Below are 24,325 nucleotides of genomic sequence, written 5' to 3' on the forward strand. Positions count from 1 at the left end.
CAATCAACATCAATCAAAACTGACATATCCCAGGTTCTTTTTTTTTTAATCTATAAATATAGTGGCCCATGACAAAAACCTGGCATTTTAAGGGTTAAAATTCTAGAAATTATTTGATATTGATGATTAAATTTGATGTTGGTTAATAACAACTCAATGGAAGAAGAAAATCGCATTAATATACTATTTTTTTATAGCCTGATTTTTGCACATTTTTCGTGCAGAGCCGTATGAGTGTCAGTATTAAAAACTGCACACAAAATAATGAAACTCAATGTTGCTGCTAATTATTGACATATCTGAGGCTGTGATAATCAAAAAATAACTCAGCATGTAGTATACTGAAAATAATTAAATTTGGGTAAATATAGTGGCATCAGGACAAAAACCTGGCATTTAAAGTGTTAAAAATCTTAAAATTAATTAATACTGTTTGTTGAAAATGTAACTCAATGAAAGCACAAAATAATATTAATCTGTAATATTTTTTAAAGCTTGATTCTGAAAAGCTCATTGTGTGTGCAGAGCGATAAAAGTCTGTGTAATACTAAAGCAGGCCTTAGGATTAACTGCAGAAAAGTGTGTGAGGAACAACTAAAGTGCGGCGTGAAACAGTGACTCCTGCGGCAGATATTCTGCACCTCACCGTGACCACAGAGAGAACTTGGGAGGCAAGAAGCTTTTAAAAACTCTTGACAGGCTGCCAGGTTCATTTTGACAGAGTGAGATAGGAGGTCTAGCTGCAGGGGGATAGAGCGGCACAGCTGATACAAAACAGCTGTTCACTGCTGCTCTGGATGGAGGCCAGTGTTAAGCCCAGCGGACATCGAAACAAATACACAAAAAGCCTGTGGCATCTGAACACTTCCGTCAAACTGTCACCCAAAACTCAGGCCTTAAAAACACATCACTGGAGTTTAATCTGTGTTATTTTATGGCTGCTCTCCTCTTTTTTCCAAATTAGGTCTGCCCATCTGTGTTTGGCCGTGATTTCTTTTTACACCTACAACCTTCTGCTAAGGTGGCCAACAAGGACAAATGCACTACAATGGCCCAAAACATTTAAATTCTGAAAAAAAACGTGGTGTTGCCTCAGAAACGATGCAAATTGAAAACACATGAAAATCCAAAACAAATACAAGGAAATGTGCTGCAAATAGTAACAATAATTTAAATAAAAACGCCCTGCAAAAACCTCTAACAATTACATTAAAAGCACAACAATGCAATGTCAAAAATACACCTCCAAAATAAATGCAAAAGAAAAACGCTTAATTTCCAGTCAAAACAATAGAAGTCTTCTACTGTGATCAATGTAATTCTGTTGCTCTTTTAATATTTTAAAGACAGAGGCCAAAGAACGTTGAAAAGAATGTTTACCTCTCAAAGTCGCCTCAATTTTTCTTCCGACTTCAAAAGCAATCGCACTCTTCACACTTTTAGTTCAGCCTGGACAAAACGTGGCAAAGTAGACCCCAAAACAGTAATGAGTCTGAAACTGTGTTCTGATATGAAAGATCACCACTTTTTAGTAGGGCTCCAGCACAAATATATCACGTGGGATTTTTAGTGAATGTATATATAATATATATATATATATATATATACATCCGATGACATGTGACATGACATATCCGACAGTCCGCTCCAGTGCGAACATGTCCAACAGCCCACTCCAGCACGGAAATGTGCTCCAGCGTAGACATGTCCAATAGCCCATTCCAGCGTGCGGACAGCCTGGGTGTTTGGATCTGGTTTAGATAGAAGCCTTCTTCTCCGCTGAACACGCTGGCAGTGATTTCTGATTAATTTTAGCAATGGTAGCAATGTAGGTAAGTGACAGTACGTACCTGCTCCAATTCTCAACCAGCTTCGGCCCTGAAATGTATATTTCTTCAACGTTGCACAAGTGTGCACCACGAGGAAGACCTTACGGCGTAGTGCGGATATCGGGACAGGGCCGTTTTTCAGCCTGGACATTGTTTCTCCTAATGTGAATGTTTTGGGCTGTTTTAGCACACTAACATTTGTCAGCCACTGCGCTCTTCTTTTTATCAATACAAATGATCACTTTCCAAAATGACTTCCATCTACACAGCCTTTAGAGAGTGCAGCTTTCACAAAAGAGTCTTGTTATCTTGCCATTGAAGTGTCTCAAAGTCGGTGAAAAGGGATTTCTTGCCTTCAAACAATTTACTAGTCAATTGATCATCAAGCCAGATCATTACTGTGATTTCGTGCTATGCATGAGATAAAAATATGCACATTTCCTCTTTATATTATCTCATAATATAGGACATAATTCTTCAGTTGTAGTCAGGAGACAAAGACCCTGCTGATGAAAGTAAAGAGGTTTACTGCGTTTTGAAAGGGACATGTTGAAAAGAGGGAATGGCTGGAGGACTGGAGAGCAGCAGGGCGGTTCTGGAAACAATGGGGAGTTGGTTGGCATCAGGAAAACTGGTGACGAGAAGGAGAAGATCCGGGTTTAATATGCAGGAGAGGTGGTGGTTATATTCAGGTGTGTGGTGAGCTGATTGTAGGCAGGTGCTGTTAGGATGGGAATATAAGCTGCCCAACAACTGAAAACAAGTGCTATTAGAAATTAATTTATTGGACAACCATGCTTTAATTAGCCTATAAAACCATAAACTCAAAGTTTACATGAGAAAAATCTGCCATCTTTGTGTCACGAACGTTATGTTACAAAGGTGCTGTTGAGATGTTCTGGGACGCCGCCATCCAACACTTTCTCACTCTGAACTCGTCACATGCTGCCGCTCTCTCAGGACCTTCCACGGTATCCTTCTGCGTCAGCTGTTTATGCTCTGATGTCAACGAATGCACATGGGGGATGATGAAACCCTTTACTGTGATGTCACAGCATGCACAAAGCAGCACGGTCCTTATGTTTACATGACAGCGCGGACTGTCAAGATGGAAAAGAGGCGCATGCTGAGGTGTAGAAAAAAACACACACACATACACTTTGTAAGCAAACTCTGCACAAAAGCCGCCCGAGTGTTGCATGTGTGTTGCCCGTGCCATCTGGCCATCTGTCGGTGTACAATAAGAACACCGCAGGTTCTGTCCAAGCGCGTTCTCATCTGATACTGTCCAGCCGCGTTGTTGTTGAAAGCGAAGGGTGGCTTTTGGCGTCACGCTTTTATGCTGAAAACACTGACAGAGCGGCGCTATCTGATGAGTTCAGAGTGAGAACAGGTTGCACTATCCTGACGTCAACAAAAGCACATAGCGGCATCACGCTGCACGTGGTTATGTTTAGACAACAAAAGCCAAGGTCTTGAAAAACCCAGAAAAGCCTTACATTCACATTTTCCAGGCCTAGAAAAGTCATAGAATTAGTCAGAATCCTTGAAAGTTTTTGGAAAGTCATGAAACATAATGACAAATTAATTTTCAGTTGTGCAGTGTAGCCCAATATGTCTACCATTTTGTTAACCATCACCTACTTTTCGTCATTGTGAGTTTGTTCAGTGTGTCAATTAGCTGAAATTATGTATGAAAAGAGTTTGAATCAGTTTCAATGGGGGCAAGAAAATCAAAAATCTTTATTATGGGCCCTGAAAAGTCATGCAAAAGTTTGAAAATTTTGTCCATGGAAATGTGAGGGAACCCTGTGAGGGTTACAAAAATACAATTTAAATGTAGTCTGTTACAGGTTTAATGGCACATGTGTGGCACTTACCTTTGATTTGAAAAAGTAAATGACATTTATTGAATACTGCAACAAATACTGCAACATTCAGCGCTGTGGCCTTCTAACTTCAACATAGCACAATTTCTGTAGACGGTGGGCATTTATTATCAGGTGGTATTGTATTGTGTTTTTCTGTCACTCACTTTGTTACATAATGCCTGATGTAAAGGTTCACCTTGTACCTACATATTTATATGCAACCTTTAAAGCCAATCAGCACTTTTTAAATCCACAATGGACCAAAGAAAAATAATCTACAGATGATGCTCATAGTGATGAATCACTCTGCACTTCTGCTCAGCGCAGAGAGACAAATTGGTCAATTTTCCTTATTGTTCTGGTTCAAAATTTTCATTTTCTAGCAGCAGGCAGCTGTTTTCAGAAAAAAAAAGTCTGATTAGCTCACTGTACAGATTAACAATGTTAGTAAATTGCTTGGGAACATATTAATGTAGCTGGAGGCTCTAATATAATCTACAAAAGCTGAGAACCATTTTGTTGCATTTCTTTTATGCTGTCGTCTCGAGATCGCAAGTTAATTATTTATCATCTGGAGACAAAAAGCTTTTAAATCAAAACAGTTAAATAATCAGCCTTTTGTCACAAGGAAACAAGCTTTTATTTCAAGTTTACAAGATAATAATTTTATTACCTTGAGATGACATGATAATTAATCCTTTTGTTTTTCACGCAAAAACAAACTTTTATCTTGATAACTAGATAATTAACACACTGACTTTAGAAAACAGGCTTTTTATCTTAAGATAGAGAGATAATCGACTTGTTATCAGGAGAAAACAAAAGCAGGTTTCCTCTTACTGTCATAGGCACAACCATTATAGATCGTCAAATGAGACTGCACTTTTATCAAAGTCTAACACAGGCAGAAACTGCATTATTTTTTTTGTCCGAGATAATATTCAGATTAGTCCTCGTCTTTTGAATGCTTCCTGACAGTCATGTCTTGAAGGCTGAAATCAGGTGTGATCAAATGAACCAAAAACTCACGATCCGAGAAAAATAAGTTGTTTCTCATGATAATAATTCTCATTATGTGAAGAAACAAGCCTCTTGCTTTCTTGAGAATCAACATAAATTAGTAGTTTGCCATAAGAAAACAAGCTTTATTATCTCGAGATCATGACATCAAAAAAAAAAAAAAAATCACAAGCACAGCCATTTTCAGCGTCTGGATATCAGAGTTAAAACAGAAGAATATTTGGACTATAGTTGTTATAGTCCTGTTAAATATATATCTATATATCTATCTATATTATTTTGGAGTGTTTGTTTCATATTTCCATTTTGATGTTTTGGGGTGGGTATTTTTGGGTGTGTTCTTTTCTGTTTGTTTTTTTTTTCTTCTAAATTGTCCTGCATCAGGTACCTACATTTTCTTGATTATAGTTAACTTTTTTCTTAAATACCATTTTTAATGCAGGGTTTTTTTACTTGTAGCAGAGCACGTTCACAGTGTGGTACTAGTACTTAAGGAAAGGATCTGAATACTTCTTCCACCAGTGGAATCAAAAGCAACCTGATCAATCGCAGCTTGTTTTGTCTCAGCTTGGTACGGTGACGGCCATCATGGCCTTGATGTGTATATATAATCTGAAGTGTGTGCCCTTTAGCAGCAAAGTTTTCGCACAGCGTACCACACGTGTATAAATCCAGCTTTAGTGTGTCTTTTATTGATCTCAGCCAGCAAAGAAATATAATAATAAAAAGGTTGTGTTGGAGAAAAAAAAAGAAGTCTCACACTGACAAAGAAGACGAAGATTAACTTGCAGCCACACCAGGAAAGATGAACAAAAGACTAACCTTAGCTCTGTTTTGAAGCTCGGTGTGTATGTGCGCAGTGTGTGTCGGTGTGTATTGCCCCTGAGAGAAAAGCAGTAGATGGCATTGATCCTCACATTCACAAGGCTCCTCTAACAAGTAATGCCTTTAAATCATGCCCTCTTATCATCGGGAAGATGAGGAAAAAAAGTCCAGTCGCTTTTTTGAAGACTTCCACTTCAAGAGATGAAGAAGCCTTTTCATTTTCTTCTTCATTTTCTCGTGAACCGTCGTTAATCATAAATTGATTCTCTGCTCTTCCTGTCCTCTGATGTTGAACTGCACTCCAGACATCCTAAATAACATCTTGTTGCTGATCATTACTTTTTGAGTAGCATCTAGTTCCTTTTGAAAATCTGTCTAATGCATCTTCCGCAGATTTCATGTAACCATCCTTTCCTCTTCTCTCATCCATGACAGGAAGTGAAGTACTTCCAGTTTCCTGGAGAGCTGCTGATGAGGATGCTGAAGATGCTGATTCTCCCGCTCGTCGTGTCCAGGTACTGTACTCTCTGACTTCATTATAATCCTCATGAACTCGTTCACACAGTAAACATATCAGGAGTTTTCTGTGAGATGTTCTGTGAATTATTGCCTTATGTCGGTGCATCTGCATATACGCCGGATGGAAATGAAATTGTATGCTTAAGGATAATGAGAATTCTAAGTCAAGCATGAAAAGCAAGAGGAAAAGCCCCTTGAATGTTTAATTTTTCAGATCTGCACTGGTGAAAGCCGTGGCCGGAGGCATCATGTTTTTGGGTTGTTTGTCCATCCAATTTAATTCAAATCAGAATCAGAATCCGTTTTTATTGCCAAGTACATTTACATATACAAGGAATATGACTTTGTGTTTTTGTGCAAAACAAATAAAAAAATAAAGGAAAAATAAAAATATTGAATTTAAATTGTATAAGAGATTAAAAAAAATATAAAAGCAATTTAAACATAAAATGAAAAAGCAGATTATAAAGAATACAACATGTATGTACAAAATGCGTGTAAGATTTCAAACTTCCACAATGAACTGATTGGATTTTGATGGTCAAGGTCAACGTTACTTTGTATCCGTCTCATTATCATGAACGCAGTATCGCAAGAGCACCTTAAGAGGAATTTTGTCGTATTTGGCACAAATGTCCTCTTGCACGTACCTCTGGAACACAACTGGAGGGCGTAAGCTGAGATTGCAGCTGGATGGAGCTGGTTGTGTGTGCATGACGTGGAGGAATGGCGCCCGGTTGTGACACTGCCGGTGATGATGTAATATAAGTAGGAGCAAGTGTGCTTATAGGGAGGGCGGGAGGGTCGGTGGATGGGTCTGGTGTTTTCATCTTTCCACATCTTACCATGTGCCTGTTTTGCCTAAACGTAACCATCTGCGACTTTGTTGCCTAATCCTAAACATTGTGACGGCCTGGGTTGGTTGCCTTGTGCTCATGCTGTGTAAACGTGCTGTGTCATCCCATCATGAGTATTTAGTGACAACACGGCATCCTGCAGCATAAACAGCTGATGCAGAAGAATACCTAAAGTGTCGTGAGTAGACACGGAAGGTCATTGACCGAGCGTTACTGTGAGACGAGTCGTGATGAGGACGTGTTAGTTATTTGGTGAGTCGTTGGCTACAAATTTGAGCTTATGTTAGTTAGCTGTTTAGATCGTGCATGCAAATATAAATGTAGATATGAACATATTACACATCGTTAGTTTAGTTAGATTCTCCCCCAATTCAGTCGTTTAGTTTATTTGACTGAAAGCATAAGCACCAAATAGAAATTCATCCCAATTTAACAGCATGGTAAACAAGATAGAAGAAAAACGGTGGTGATGTCTTACCTCTGAAGTGCTCATAAAATCCAAAATTGGGTCCATTCTCCGATTATTTATATTCTTTTGATCCACCAGCCAAAAGAACCATCTATTTTCCATCTCTCTTGAGCAAGAGTTTTGTGTGAAAGGAATTTAAGGCTCCATATACATTATGGGAACTGAATCAAGTACTCTTTTGTTATCAGCATCGCTTCAGGGCATCATCATTTTTTAAACTGTGAATAAAATGTGAAACCCCTTATTTCAATACATCATATTCTAAGTTTTGATATTTCAGGCTACAGGAGCTAGAATAGAGAACAACAATAATACAAAATGTTTAACCTTTAGTCTGACAAACAGCCCTGAGAGGTTTTGCTAATTAGGTCACCCATTCTGTAGCTCATTTACTGTTTATCGAATAAAAAGCTATTAACAGTACGTGACTGAGTGAAACGAGTGGATTCAAGAGGGGAATATTATAAAAGAGAGAGCTACTTACATGTTGCAAATGTTTATCCTTTGAAACTTGAACAAAGTAGCTTGACTTCTTTCAAAAACATGAGAAAAATGCGAAGAGCAGCAAAAGGAGAAAGGACCCAAAAATTTGCAAATAAAAAAACATCTTAAAGAACAATCAAAAGAACCTGAAAATTAGTAAGAAACATCTATTTAAAAATAGTTTAAAAAAAAAAACCCAAAACCCATATACATGGAAATGACCTTGCAAAAATGCTTAAAAATGTGATAATTCTGTGACCTTACTTCAAACATGCAACTATGATAATTATAAATATAGTTCTTTTTCTTTTTTTTCATCAGTTGTGATGGTTAGGTCAGTTTAAGGGGCTCAAGGATGCCTTATGTTAATGAGTGTCCTCACAAGTATAGAAGCAGGGTTGTGTGTGTTGCACGCTGCCCCCTGAATGAAAGCATCGGGGGATTAACGTCTTTACATTCAAGAGAAATCCACCAAACACCCCTAACACCGATCAGCTGGCTGTGATTAAAATGCAGCCTGTGTGGTCACTGGTGGATGCTCTGGTGGTTACTGGCTATTGATGCATACATTTAACATACAGATGTGACTTTAAAGCTTTACAAAACATTTCACTTTATCTCCAACACATTTCATGCTATGTGAATAATTCATACAATTTACCGAATGGATTAGAAGCAGTAATTTTGAATTCTCTGCCTCCGAAGACCGGCCATCCTCAGCACAGTGCTTTGAAGAAAGAGGCGGTGAGGATTTGGAACAATAACATTTATAAGAAGAATCAGCCGTTTTCATCCGTTTTCCTTTTTTATGCAGTCTCGTATCGCCGAGGACTCTTTCAGCAGTCTGATGAAGCAGGCTGTGTATGACTAAGTGACAGCATTTGTGTAAAAGTCGACTAAAAGTACAGCACACAAAACATTTAAAGAGTTGTGCTGAACAAGTTGAACGAATTAATGACTTAATGAATAGAAAACTCAAAACTAATTCTTGCAGAATGAACGTGTGGAAAATAAGAAATGAGCACTTTTCAGAAAAACTGTCAAACATGGGGTTGGCTTATGCATAAAGTGCAGGAAATATATCGGTGTTTGTTGACTGAGTTTAGTTTTTGTTGTTGAAAGCTGACGGGTTTTACTGAAATGACTCTGAACAAGTCTCATGGTCAAGTGCCTTTCGCTGCGATTTCTATTATATATTTTAGCCAACAGGTGTGTTTATTGTCAAACCTTCAAAATACTAGAAAAGGAGTTTTTTTTAAACAGTTATCTGGAATAATTTTTTTTAAAAAAGCTAGGGAAAATGTATAATTATCACAATGACAGATTTAAGATTATGTTAAAAAATATATGCACTTTCTTCCAGGTCATTTTCTGGTTCATTTGTTTTTTATGTTGCTTAATTTGTTGGGGCCCTTACGTCTTTGTGTGTGTTCAACTTAGGTTCATTTTTGTGGTTATTTATTTTCTGGTGCTTTCGATTTTCTCTCATGATCTTCTTCAGCAGGTTAAATTTGCTCAGTTATCATGTAAGGAGAGAAGCAGCGGTGGAAAAACAAGTTGACACAACAGTCTCACCATAAGGTTTGAGAAAAGATCTGAACTTTAGCTTTGCGTGAAATGATCAAAAATTTCAGATAAGCCACAAAAGTTTTATGTTTGAAGTTTTCATATGGATTAAAGGATTACTTACACCTGTGAAGTTTAAGAATACAGTCCAAGGTTTAAGCTTCATAACACCATTTTAAATGCATTGGCTTCGCTCAGAGATCCATTGTTACCAAGTTGCTGAAAAGTTGACGTTTTGAAAATTAGATGGTTTAACACCTCATCAACATAAGTGGATTGTCCAAGTGCAACCTAATGCCATTGTGCATTTCTGCAAACCACCGATATGTTAGATTTGTAAATTTGTATGTAGCGGATATGTTTAAACTTTATCAACACTGTGGCAATGTGCTTAGGCAAAAAACCCACTCTGTTATTGTTGGGAAAAGGTCATTTTTAAAAAAAAAAAAAAAATACCTGCCTTTAAAGGCAAAATCCTGTCTGAAAGAGTTTCAGATGTCTTGCTGAAAACATTCGCTTTTGGTGGAGCAAAAACAGCCGTGTGCATTATTTCTTTTAGTGGCACAAGCATGACAAGCTGCAAATGTCTTACTAAAAAAAACACACAAAAAACAATTTTTTGAGGCATAATTTGGCTGAAGATGGCACAATCATTGTGCCGCTATTATCTTGCCAAAAAAAAAAGCTTGCTAGTACAAACACGGCTGGAATAGCCGAAATGTCCCACTGAAAAACACCCAATTTTGGTGACACAATTGCAACTGAATTGCTGATTTCCGGTTAAAAAACAAAATCATGGCCGGACACGCAGCTGATGAGTCTCTAAAAATAGCTTTTAGTGGCACAATCACACCCGGATCTGCCATCGATGTCTCGCTAAACAGCACCTGTTTTTGGTGACTGGTAACACCCAAATGTCTCACTAAAAAACACCCACTTTTGGAGGCACAACTAGGCTAGAAATGCCGTTGAAATCTTTAGCTTTAAAAAAAAAAAACCCTGTTTGGTGATACTATCACATCTGGAAACGCCACTAAAGTTTTGTTTAAAACACCTAGTTTTTGTGGCACTGTCATGGCTTGACATGCCACCAAGTCTCACTCAAAAAACCTTCCTTTTGGCTACGCAATCACAGCCAGAAATGAGGCTGATGTCTCGCTAAAATCACACCTGGTTTTGTGGTCTACAGCTGTCTCACGGAGGTATCATACCATCCACCATCCACTCATTTTGATGAAAAAGCTCATATAATATGTGACTTTAAGAAACATACAGATTTAACATAGCCACAGTTTTGGAAACGTACAATGCCAACATTTCTGCTGGCGAACGGGCTAAAAGGTGAAGACAACGGGAAACAATTAGGTCCTTCCTGATAGATTTCACTGACACATTTGTATAACGTGTTTATAAAAATAAAGCACCGACCATCAATCTAACTCTGACGTTTCCTCTTCCAGTTTGATGTCAGGACTAGCCGCCCTCGACGCAAAGTGCTCCAGCCGGCTCGGTCTGATCACAGTGTCTTATTACCTGTGGACAACCTTCGTGGCCGTGGTTGTGGGAATCATCATGGTCTCCATCATCCACCCGGGCGGTGCGGCGCAGAAGGAGGACTCTGAGGACAGCGGCAAGCCAATCATGAGTTCTGCCGACGCGCTACTGGACCTCATCCGGTAAGATTGCGATGGCAACCGATTTCATGACTCTGACATACGTGAACCCAATTCATGGTAATTATTATATTTGCCTTTTTGTCAGGCTGACATAGTGCAAGTGGAGAAAATGCCGTTCACTCGGCTCTGAGTAACTCTCTTTGCAGCAAAAGTCATGTTCCATTAATCCGTGGCTGCAGTGCAGGTACAGGTTGAGTGGTCTGTAATTCGTTCACATGAGGGGAGGATAATTAGCAGAGACCAAACAAGGCTTGGGAGGGCTGCAGCGAGCCACCGTCCACAGAAATTACAACCACTGAAAATGATTATTTCTGCGCTGACAGGGATTTGTACTGTCAGGGTTGAGAGGTGATATATGGAGAGACAGACACACAGGAAGATACAAAAGGAGGTGTGAGGAGACTGATCTTTACCAGGAGTCTATAACATTTTTCAGACTAAAGACCCCTTAGCTCAGTGACACTCAACTTATGGTCTGCAGGCCAAATCTGGCCCCTGATAGAGGGGGCCTCCCAGCAATTTTCTGATTCACAACAGTAATCGAGTGATTGACACGGGGAATTATTTTGTACTTTTAGCATACATAAGCTGCCAGAATGCATGAAACTGCATCAAAATAGAGCTTGTTTATCCAAAAACAAAATGCCAGTGGAGGATTCCCCACCCCCACAGTGATCTTAGCTAAGCCAATAATGTCCAATAAAATCCATAAAGTGTCCTAAAATCCAAGATATGTCCAAAAAATCCTTTACAAATCCTAAAATTCTTGAACCGCCCTGAAATCCTAGAAATGTCCTAAAATCCGAGATATGTTCTAAAATCCTAAAAACATCCCACACATCCCCTCCTGAAATCTGAAAAAATGTCCTAAAATCCTCAAAAGGTCCTGAAATCCTTTTTTAAATCTTTTTTTTTTTTTTTGCCTGTTTGCTCATTGTTTTGCGTTCCTTTGTTGTTTTGCCCATTTAGGGGTAATTTTGTGTCTTTTTAAGGAGATTTAGTGTTGTTTTTGCTTTGGTTGCTCGTTGCAGTCATTCTGTGTCTCTTTGTCAGTAGTTAGCATGTTTTTGTAGTTCTTTTGTGTCTCTTTAAGGAGATTTAGTGTTGTTTTTGGCTGTTTTGTTACTGGTGGAAGTCCTTTTGTGTGTCTCTGTCATGGTTTCTGTAATTATTTTGTGTCTTTGAGGTAATTACTGTGTCTTTTATGGTTGTTTTGTGTATAATAATTGACACTTTGTTTATTTTTGTTCCCTTTTGTCCATTTTTGTAGTTGGTTTGTGTGATTGTCCATCCTTCACCTGTCTTGTTTACATAAAATCAATTCTTAGTAAGTAATAACACCTCAGTGGAGAGGACGTCATCCTCACAGTATCCTACTTTTTCAGACTGTTTGGATTCGCCACAAATCCTGAGACAGGATTAAAAACATTGGTCGTCTTAAGCTTTCAGTGCCCGTATTCTGGGATGACTTCATTGTTGACTAAAAGCATTTAATCTTCTTTAATAGGACATGTTACTCTGTCTCTCAGGCCCAGTATCGGTAACAGGACTATTACCGGTCACCTGTCACACACTGCGCCTCTGCAGGTCTAATCCAAGCAGCATTGATTTCATGCTGTTTGTGGAAGGGATGGGGGAGTCTGAGTCCGGACCATTAATCAGACAGCGCAGAGTGTGTGTAGGCAGGCTGAATGGACCCGCAGGTGACCTTAAGAACGCAGTCAGAATAAACCTGCAAAAAATGAATGTTTGCAAGTGTAATTATGAAGCTGAGCACATGAAAAATAACATTAGCAGCAGTTCATATTTGACTTTTTCGATTTAAGCCGGCACTTTTATTCATTTATCCATTAATATTAACATATTGATTAGTGCAGCTAAGAGTTATAATGCTGTTATTATGTTGGTTAATTAAATCAAAAGGGGAAAATAGATGAGTTCAGCGCTGAGATTGGCATTTTAAAAGCAGTAAACAATGATAATCAAAATGGACACTAAGTCTTAACAGTCGTGAGGTCGTGGTGTGCAGGAAATGTATGAAATTACAACAGTAACTCCAATGCAAAGTCAATGGGGCTCTCTTGTCGAGGTGGACACACAAATAAAAAAGTATGACGAGCAAGAGCATGAAGAGTGTGTAGAGATGAATTTCTAAACAGGAGAACATGATGGTCTCCTGTGTGAAACCAAATGTTGTAGTAACGTTACTTTATGGACTTTATGTAACAATCCAAATTAAAATTGGCTTTAACCCTTTTAGTTGATTAACTCAAACAATTAAGTCTGAACAATTCTTTCTGTAATTTCTGATCTGAGTAAATGTTTATTGTTATGGTAACTTAAAAAGATAAAGATAATATTACTTATTCCATTCAGTTATTAAATTAATCCTCACAGGTGACAGAATATATCATTCAGTGGTACTCATAACTTCTGGATGCATACTTAAATTATGTCTCAATTAAACTGTCCTGACAACACGGCTTATGGCTGTGCTGGAGATAAATTAAGCGGGTTAGAGGTTTTCAAGACTTAACGTCTCACCACCTTTGATACATTATAAAAAGCTGTATTAGAGCCACTGTTGGAAAAAATAGTCTGAGATTCCACGAATAAGCCATAATGTCAAGAGGGTTATTTATTTATTTAAAAAGAAATAAGATATAAAAAAAAGAAAAATAAGAAAGCAATAACATTATGAGAAAAATGACAATATTTTGAAAACAAATCCTGTAGTTTTAAGGGAAAAGTCAAATTTTTAAATAATAATAATAATATTTTGTAGGAAAAAAAACTAATATTCACTCCTTGAAACCTGACCCACAATTGGTTTGATTATTGTCAAAAACATGGGAAGAAAGCAATGAGCAACTTAAGAAATGGCCTAAAAATGAGCAAGATATTAGTCAAAAGAAAGTATCCCTGAAAATAAGCCAAAAAAGTGGGGGAAAATGAAAGAATATTTAAAAACAAAAACAAGGAAATTACCTTAAAAATGGCATTAAATTAAATGAATTTACTCATTTATTTTGTGTGACATGATCTAAAATATAAAATTTGAACTTGACATTTCCCATGTTCATTAAGAATTTTTATTTTTTATTTTCTCAGGACATTTCTTGTTTCATGATTTAAGAAACCACATCAATTTGTTCATGTTTCAAAGGTTTAAATACTTGCAAAAGATGTCCTAACGCTGCACAAGGAAACCACTTTCAATACAGGTTTCAAAGGGTTAAAAGAAAAATGTATTATATTTTGAGTGTTCGTATGAACTCATATGGTGATGAGGATACCTTTTATTTAAATTCTGTTGTGGTCCGAGTGGCTCCACACTGATTTCATCTCCTTACCTTGTTTGACTCTAAAATCAGTTTAAATGTCACCATGTGTGAGAGCTCTCTGTTGTGAAGGCAAATTAAACTTCTCGTTTGGGTTCTGGGATAAATCTACATCAGTTGCGCTTTGTGCAGAGCTGGCACTGAGGCTGTAAAAACCTATTTAACACTTCAGGGGGACCATTTTTAATGCACACCTTCTGTGATCCAAAACTCCAGGAGGTCCGTTGGTGAAAGTTTTAGAGGCTGAACAATTAAGCTGATCATTTAAAGTATTTTGAAACAAATATTTTAGCTCAGAGGCAAAGTTTTGATGAGTGAATGCCTCTTTTTGGGAAGCCAGCGTTTGATTGAGGGCTTCACAGGAAAACTGCACGCACTATGTCTTTTTTCTGCAATACTATCTCTCTTTCATTACAATTTTAATGACATACTGTTTGTCAGAAATGACTGTTGACTGTTGCAAAAAAATATGCAGATAATAAGATGGTAAAAATAGTTGAAATTTAATACTTTCTGACTATCAGGAGGTACTTGTACCCCAAAGTATATTGCAATTATGCCTCATGTTGTCACTGTTTAGCTGCAGTGTAAGCTTAGAAAACTCTACATTTAAATTTCAATTTAAAGATCACAGAGTGGCTGTGAAACACACAAGTGTCACCACGGACAGACGGCTCGTTATGTCTTACCTGACGTGACCTGATCTCCACTAAAACACATCCAGTGTTGTCTCAGCCCTTCACCAGTGAGATGAAACTTGGATCTTCAAGATAGAAGTCACTGAGTGCACTCGTCCTTTGGTTTTTTAGAAAGATCTGTGTTGCATTAGATGTTGATCTGTTTTGTGGTCCTCTCAGTTTGTTTTATCCAAATTCCTCAACAAAGAGTCAGTCACTACAGGAGGATGGGTTTCAAAAACACTGTGGTGAAAATGTAGTAAGGTTTTAGGCTAAGATAACCACATGGTTATGGTTAGGAAAAGAATGTGTTCTGGCTTATAATAAACTGTTGTGGTGGCAAAGAAAATGCCGCATTGTCTCGGTGAAAGCGGCTGCTGTCGGTGCCACCATCCTTGGAGGAAATGCAGCAATGTCTCAGAAAATTCTGTGCCAGAATCGTGCAAAAATTGCAGCATTATCCAGGTAAAAAGTCTGTGTTGCATTAGAGGTTGAGATGTTTTGTTTCTGCACAAACCACAAAAAAACACTTGGTTATGGTTAGAGAAATATTGTGTTTTGGCTAAAACTTGGGCTCCCAAAAACAGACGTAACACCCATAGGAGGTCCTTTATTCCCTATGCCCTTCAGGCAATGAACACAGAATGGTTGTGTTAGGGGAAACCACTATTTATGAGATATGCTCTCCTTTATTATTTATAAAATGTATTGTTCCTTCCTGCCTGTTTTTACTATTGTATCTTGCATATTGTACATTTGTGATATTGTTTTATATGTTTTATGTGTGTTATGTGCCTTTTCTATCTGTCTGTCTCTCCATCTATTTATCTAGTGAAGCTTTATAGCAGAGTTTCAGGAGCAGGACCACACCTCTACCGCACCTCAACCGCGCCTCTTCCGGCTTAAATATCCTCCTAACCCGATGTCCCCCTTTCATTCTCGTTATTCTGCACGAGCGCGTACCGACACACCACGTAGCGTTTCGCTCTCAGTCGGCTGCGGTTCGCTCACTCACCCCTATTATGGATCCTTTCTCTCTGTCCCCGTCGGATGACGACCTTCGGTCGAAGCTGTGACGATGGCCCTCACCGTCTCCATCTGGCCTTGCAGGCGTCCTCAGGGTCCGACGCCGACAACTTCTCTGTAGCATCCGTGCCGGAGACGCCGACTTCGGCAGCGCAACCGGCCGCCGGGCCCTCGGTTGCCTCCATGGTCCATGTTCCACCCGGCTCCTCTCTGCTCACCATCCAGATGTACGGCTCGGCCGATGGTTCCTCTGCATCTCCTGGTCCGCCACCCTCAGCGGAAAGAAGAGGACGCGGTCGCCCCCGCGCAGCCCTGCGCCGCTGCGGTTCTCCTACTCCATCGCAGCGGAGGATGGTGACGGCCTCCCGCCGTTGTCTCGACTCTGCCGGCTCGGCGGCCCGATGTCGAGCGACGAGCGCTGGAGCGCCGTGTGGAGCGCGGCGTCACCAAGCTCCAGCGAGGTCTCCCGATTGCCGGCCGCCTTTGCAGACCGGGGAATACCGTTTCGCAGAACTGACAACAAGCTTTTTGACATCCTGACATCTGAGCGCTGCTCTGTCAACATCGGCGCTCTTCCGGGTGACGTCATCGCGGCGGCTCCCGTCGTGCGCCATGACGTCAGCACCTCTGTTAAAGGGCCGGTTCGTCTTCAACCACTTCCGGCAGCCCGTGCCGAATAGGAAGCGGGGACATGCTACCTCGGGCGAGTCAAGTCAAGTCTAGTCAAGTAAGTTTTATTCGTTGAGCCCATTATCACAAAACATGGTTTGCCTCAGTGGGCTGTACAGTTTACGACATCCCTCTGCCCTTAGACCCTCACATCACCCAAGGAATAACCCGAAAACAAACAAAAAAAAAAAAAAAAGAAAAAGTCGCTTCACCTCGGTCCCACCGGCCGCGGAGGTCAGGTTTGCCTGAGGCGTCTGATGTGTCGTGGCGCCCTCCCACTCCCGCCAGCTCACCTGACCTGGGATTCTCGACGCTGTGTTGCCTTGACTGTTCTCCCTTCTCAATTTGAGCAGCCCGCTCATGTTGGACCGCCCGGCACTGGGATGTCAGCGCCACTTCCTGCTCTTCCTGGCCATCCACAGCAGCTCTGTCCCCTTGGGGCACCTGGCACCGGGCTGCCGATGCCCTCTACTGCTCAACCTCAGCAATTGCAGCATTTGTTTCTTGATGGAATTTCTGGCACCGGGGTATCGGTGCCCTCGGCCGCGTATGCTCGACAATCGCACCACTTCGCTCTTGCTGGGGCATCTGGCACCGGGTTGTCAGTGCCCCTCACCGTGCCTCCGCACAACCCGCAGCAGCCGGCCTTGGTTGAGACTCCCGCCTACGCCTCCCAACCTGTCTGGGCCGGGGTTGTTGGCACCGGGCTGCCACCGAATTTTCCTTCTCATCCTGTGCACCATGTCGTTTCGTCCACGGTTCTGGTCTCCTTTCCAATCGTTTTCCGTTGCGGCGGCCTTTGCCTACTTTCACCCTGGCCACAGCCGATCCTCCCTTCCGCCCTCCTGGCGCTTTCGTCTCTTGTCCATCTCCGGTTCCCTCCGATCTTCGTACCCAGATTCACCGGGCCGCCAGTGCCCTCTACTGCTTAACATAGATGCCTGCAGCAGATTGCTTTGCTGGGGAGTCTGGCATTGGGATGCCATTGCCCCCGGCTGTACACGCTTGGCAGCCGCACCACTTTGCTCTCGCTGGGGCATCTGGCACCGGGGTGCCGCTGCCCCCAGTCGTACGTTCACAGTGACTTCGACAGTTCGCTCTCGTTGGAGCTTCTGGCACCGAGGTGCTGTGCCACCGGCCGTATGACCTCTCCTACTGCGCCGTTTCACTCTTCTTGAGGCATCTGGCACCGAGCTGCCAGTGCCCTCTACGTAGGTAAATGGCCCCAAGAGTTGGAAGGAGACTGCCAGGTCACTTTATCTGCTCTCTCTGAGATCTACCCCATCATCGTCGCCACCATGTTATGGGGCCGTGAATGGAGTCGCCTATCTGTCCTCATCTACTCAGACAATCTCGCAGTAGTTTGACATCATAAATAAAGAAGTTCAGAAGCTTGGCTCCTCATGTAGACGCACACACGACTCCGGTTCCTCCATATTTGACCTTGTCTTTCAACATCTAAACCCAGCTTTCATGCCCCTGATCTGGAATCTCAGAACACCATCATCAATAGCCCGTCCCCTACAACTCTCTCTCCATATCGGTCGGCTTGGAATTGTTTCCACAACTTTCAGGACATGCATAACATCACTTTTCCTTCATTTGATCTCATCACCTTAACCTGCTTCATCACCCACGCCCATTCTGTCTTGGGAAATTAAAACCCAGACAATCAAAGTCTACCTCAGCGGCATTTCGTTCATCTCTAAACTCCTAACCGGTAGTCATGGCCAGCTCATGGTCATCCCCAGATCACCTCACTGCTCAGAGGCCTCTCACGCTAAGAACCAGCCCAAAATCCTCGTAGACTCCCATTAACCACAGATCTGCTGTCACGCTGTATCCACACCATCCGCTCCAGATATAGCATACCTCACGTCAACCAAACTCGAGAGGCAATGTTCATTCTCGCCACGGCGGATTCCCACCGAAGCTTCCCCACACCGCACTCAACCATCCATTCCAATAATCCAACATCAATGTTTATACCAAATCTACATTCACGTCAATAAATTGTTAAAATTAATTCCGATTGAGGTGTGGTCCTTGCTAGTGAATTACCTGTTTGTAGGGGGAACGATCCCTGCAAGAGACGCAGCAATGTTTCAGTAAAAACAACTGTGACCATTTTCTTGCAGGAAACATAGAAATACCTCTGTAAACAACAACAACTGCTGTTTATGTAAAAATCCCTGCTGAAAAAAGCTTTTTGTGGCAATATCACAGCAGGACAAACTGCAACATTTCGACAAAAAAAATAAAAACGACTGCTGTTCGCAGTGTTGGGCTGCAGCTCCAGTGAAACATTAAGTTTTTAACATTAATCTGCACCCCTCTGTGTATTGAACTGTGGGAGGAGGTATTTTTATTGATCATTAATTTAACTTGTAAGATGAGGAATGTGTTACATAGCACTGCTTTAAGTAAACAAAAGTTTAAACTGTTCATTTATAATTAGAATGTTTTCCTGAGTGTTACTGATCCATATTTCATTTTTGACTTGCCACACCTTGTGCAAACAGGCTTTTATTTTGTTGTTTTAATAAAGTCAGGAGATAAAATGTTCTGTGTGGGCCATGGCTGTCAGACCTGATCTCATATTTTCTGCGCTCCCCTCTCTCCCACATTCGGCTGTCTGGTGGGTGGAGTGCGGATCGTTTTGCAGATGAGTTTTTTGGAGAGCAGCCCTGTAGCTGTGTGGGATAAAAGTTAAACTTCAGGTTGGGAAACTGAAGGTTTTTTGACAAGGTTAGAGTGTTATGGTTGAATAAACAAACTTTAACAATTTTTTAAAAACACTGATCTGCTTTAGACGAATGAACCCTGCCTGCTGTTTAATGCCATCAAAGTGAGAAAGTTTTAAATGAGCAGAAACATGATGTGAGGTCACGGCTGCAGTTAGTGCTGTGTTGCACAAACAGACCAACCAGAAAACTTTTTTTCAGCATGATTTGGTTTGTTTAGACAGAAGAGTAAAAATCACTGGATTGTATCAAATTACAACACAGGAGATTTTTTTTTGGCACAGTAGAATAATATCATTTTGTTTTTTGTATAAATGTTAATAATTGTGTCTCCTGCCGCCTCCTCTCCTGGGATGAGGTTACAGTGTGAGAGCTGTACTCTTTCAGGCTTCTGCTCCGTATTAAATCAGTTTGTCCAAAACGCTGTGATGTTACCACTGTGACTCACGGCCATTTCATTTAAAGGGATATTTCACCAATTTTCAACCATCTTTGTATCAAAATAATGTGGGTGGTATGTGCAGATGAACTGTGGTAACCTTCCCTCCATCCAACCAGAGACGAGATACCACGACGGTGCCAGTCTGAAATGTAGACGGTAACGACATAATATAAGGAGAGCAAAGGTCCCTATAGGGCGGGTGTGAGAGTCAGTGGATGGATTCAACAAACTTTCCTGATGGGAGTCTGGCGTTTGCTTCCCATCTGAATGTGATGGGTTTTTTTTCTACACCTCGCCATGCGCCTCAACAACAGCAACAATATATGAGGACTTGGGATGAGAACATGTTGATATCCCCCCTTCCTCCCAGTGAAACTCAGCCAAATGATGCAAACTGATGCAAAACTCATCATCTGGTGAAGTTTTGCAGGCTCTTAGGGCTGTTGTTCAAACTACAGGCTGTACTTTTGCAATTTCGTAATGCTCACCATTGTGGTAAAAACTAGTGTAGAAATACTAACAAAGCAAAAGCTTTTAAAACATCTGAGTTCTCCTCAGCTCTGTGTTGAAAAAGGATACGATTATATGAAAAAGACGGGAGACGAATATACCGATTTTAAATCAATGGAAAAGCTCTTTTTATTTCCAAAAGCATGCAGTATTATACTTGCTTATTTACTGATCAAGCTTTTTAAACCATGTGTGTATCTTTTCTTTGCAGCAACATGTTCCCGGCGAATCTGGTCCAGGCCACATTTCAGCAGGTAAAACCTTCAATTTCACCAACACAAACATCACTTACAAACACAAAGCCGCTCTTGTTAGACGTCTATTTCTGTCTCTCTTCCCCGGCAACAGTATCGAACAAGCAGCGAGTACATTGTGAAGCCCAAGCCGACGGTGAGTCAGGCCCAGTCAGAGTCCACCACGCGGCGAGCACTCATCTACGGCATCCAGGACGATAATGGAACCGACATCCAGAACTTCGCCCTCGACCTGACTCCACCCCCCGATGTGCTCATAAAGATTCGAGAGGGAACAAGCGATGGGATGAATGTCCTGGGGATTGTTATTTTTTCAGCCACTATGGGTAAAAACCTGCATCAGTCTTCTGCCAGAATTTATCATAGTTGCTGCTTTCCATTGTTTTAAACAGCGAGCTGCATGTTTTCACAGGTATTATGTTGGGACGAATGGGGCCGAACGGCAGCGCCCTGGTGAACTTCTGTCAGAGTCTGAATGAGGCCGTCTTAAGAATCGTTGCAATTGTTATTTGGTAAGGATCATCATTTAACCCTTAGGGCCCTCTTTAACAAACCTGTATCGCTCTGCGCACAGAATGTACTTTTCAAGATTAAGCTTGAAAAAATATTATACATTTATATAATTTTCTACTTTCATTGAGTTAATTTTTGAACCAACATTGGTCCTAATCATAAATATCAAATATTCATTTATTCACAGAATTGTATCCCTTTAAATGCCAGGTTTTTGTCATGATGCCACCATGTTTTAAGATTAAAAACAAGAAAAAACAACACAAAAATAATTATTTTTTTAATATACTACATGCAATATATACACTGGGGGGTTATCACAGCCTGAGATATGTCAGTGATTTGCAGCAATAATGATTGTGACAATGCACCTAGTGGAAACAGCATGTCTATTCCCCATATGCCAAATATAGTAAAAATGAGGTCATCAGGTGCAAAATTGTAAAAATTACAAATTACAAGGCAAAATCCCAGAATGACACCCAGAAATAATACGGTCCGTGTTTTTATGCCTTAATGGCTGTTGGATCAAAAATGGCAGTTTGAATGGGTTTCATTTCCACAGTGTATTTTAGACTTATTGTAGGAGCTGTGCTGATTTCTAAGATTAAACAAAAATTAACAATCTTGACAAAATTTACGACATATGCATGAACACAGCCACATTTATCAAAGCAATGGAGAATGAAAAGTGTGCAAAATGCACCAAACAGTCCCCAAGGTTAAACATCCAGTTTACAGGTTTCCTTTTTAGAAACAGTAAAAGATGCACGTGCAGCAGGAAGGTGAATCTGAGCGTGACGACTGTTGGTGATTAACTAGTCCGCTGAATGCACAATTTTCTTTTCCTTGTTTTGCCCACCAGCCCTCCCATGCTGTGATTGGCTTGTTCAAACTGTAACCTCTTTGTCATAACTGCCTCCAACCTTAACGTGTCAATATGACGAATACCATAAAACTTCAATTAATAGCTTGAGTTATTATTTGCTTAAATCAAATCTCAACAGCGTATATTTTATTGTATTTTATGTTACTGTGTATTTATAAATTAAACAGGCAATAACTGAATGAGCTGTCTTGCCTTAAAATAGTTTCCTTCTTGTAATATTACCTTTGCCATCCTTTAGATGAATAGCTTCTACCCCAAACTAGCGTGAGCCTCTTAAGATGATTGAAACCTCTGACAAATCTGACAAATCTGGCAGCTGTGTAATTTAAAAAGTACTTCACAGCCACGGTTTCTGACGTTGAGCTCCTCGTCACTCTGACAGGTACTTCCCGTTTGGCATTGTGTTCCTGGTGGCCGGTAAGATCCTGGAGATGAGCGATCCGTCAGCCATGGGGAAGAAGCTGGGTTTCTACGCCGTCACCGTGGTCTTTGGTCTGGTACTGCACGGCTTGTTCATCCTGCCAGCCATGTACTTCTTCATCACCAAAAAGAGTCCCATCGTTTATATACGGGGAATCCTGCAAGCACTGCTCATCGCCCTGGCAACCTCTTCCAGGTGAAAAAAAAAAGGCCGCAGGGTGAAAAAAATTCAATTAAAGGATCATATGTGTATAATATTTAGGGAGATTTAGTGGAATCTAGTTTTGAAGACTGCAGATTGCAACCAGCTGAGACTTATACTGGGAGCTGAGTTACCCACAGAGGACTCTTCCTCTCCAAAACAAATGAACAAGGTGATAAAAACTGGTTAAAACACTGAAGAAAGCAATTTCACATTACAAATCAGTGATTCTTTAACGCTCTTTGTCATGTTGCAGATTGGCTGCTAGTTTAGCACCTTATAATATGTGCTCACCTTTAACTAACTATATTCACCTATAACTTAAGAACTGGATATTTAGTAAGGTTTTTTACCAGGACCCAAATTATCCACAGCGGCCCCTTTTCAGAAAACAAATGGCTCAAGTGCCGGATACCTAAAACTCCATGTAGATTCACAACTAAAACTGTGTGTATGCACAAAGACGGAAATGAGCATATCCATTCTCTTCTTCAGATTTATGAAGTTGTGCATACGCCTAAGTCTTCTTTATAATTCTCAAACATCATGATGTTGGACGCACAATCATGAGCCTCTTTTCCACGCCTACAGTTCACCATAAATGGATGTAGAAACATCTGTTTGCATATCAACACTTGTGCCCTCCACCCTCCACTAGACCTGTCAATGAGAAATAAGATAAAGAAAAAGATATTTCACCAGCTGTGTCGCATTGGTGAGATTCCTCGACAGTGCCAGATCAGCCATGATTTCTATGACTTTACAAAATGCTTTATCAGATAAAATTAAATGATTACTAACAGGTTGATAAAAAATAAATTATTACAAATTAAATTAATAAATGTGCCTATGATTGACATTATACAAAGAGCTGCAAAAAGCCTAAAACTACAATCAGTGAAACTGGCAAACAACCTTAACAATGTCATCCATCTCTCAATGTATTTTTTATTCTCAGTATCATCTCTGTACAACCTGCAGCTATATCGGCTAAAACTGTCTGAAGAATGCATGAGGTGTGCACATTCCCACCACACATTTCTCCTTCATAAATAACAAATAATGTTTGGGAAAAGGCATTTTTTTTCTGTGAGCACATTGTTTATGCATCAGGCCCAGGCTTGAAAAAGCAGAATAAAGCAGTTACACATTAAAAAATCTGGATTTTCCGATGTTCTCGATTCTCGGCTAATGTAGAAACATGGATCCGTGTAGATATATATGGCTCATTCTAAGGTGGCAAAAACACACTAATTCTCATTATCAGGTGATAACAAACTAAAGAAAACCTACTTATTGTATTCTATTCCATGTCTGCTAATATATCCCCCTAAATCCTACACTGGAGCTTTAACTCTGTGTGATCTGTTGTAAATCGATCAGTAAGTAGTTATTATTTTCCCATGTGTAGATCAAAATGATATATCCCCGAGTCCTAATTTCACTTATCCTCTCCTCTCCTTTCCATTTTCTGGAACATTACCATAAAAAGTCTCAAAGGGAGTCTGAGAAATCAGAAAACA

The 24,325-nt window shown here is 40.4% G+C and overlaps 1 protein-coding gene across 2 annotated transcripts in view; it reads left to right on the top strand.

The window, feature by feature from the left end:
- slc1a7b (solute carrier family 1 member 7b) overlaps positions 1-24,325 on the top strand; it is a 47,923-nt gene that overhangs the window by 12,969 nt on the left and 10,629 nt on the right. For both annotated transcript variants that reach the window (XM_042515292.2, XM_088078121.1), the window contains exons 2-7: positions 5,981-6,060; positions 10,900-11,115; positions 20,736-20,778; positions 20,873-21,104; positions 21,191-21,290; positions 22,563-22,796. In XM_042515292.2, the coding sequence (XP_042371226.1) occupies positions 5,981-6,060; positions 10,900-11,115; positions 20,736-20,778; positions 20,873-21,104; positions 21,191-21,290; positions 22,563-22,796 (905 nt within the window). The remainder of the gene's footprint in view (positions 1-5,980; positions 6,061-10,899; positions 11,116-20,735; positions 20,779-20,872; positions 21,105-21,190; positions 21,291-22,562; positions 22,797-24,325) is intronic.

Source organism: Plectropomus leopardus, chromosome 5 (genome assembly GCF_026936395.1).
Source record: "Plectropomus leopardus strain MGB_pleo_1.0 chromosome 5, ASM2693639v1, whole genome shotgun sequence".
Taxonomy (NCBI): Eukaryota; Metazoa; Chordata; class Actinopteri; order Perciformes; family Serranidae; genus Plectropomus; species Plectropomus leopardus.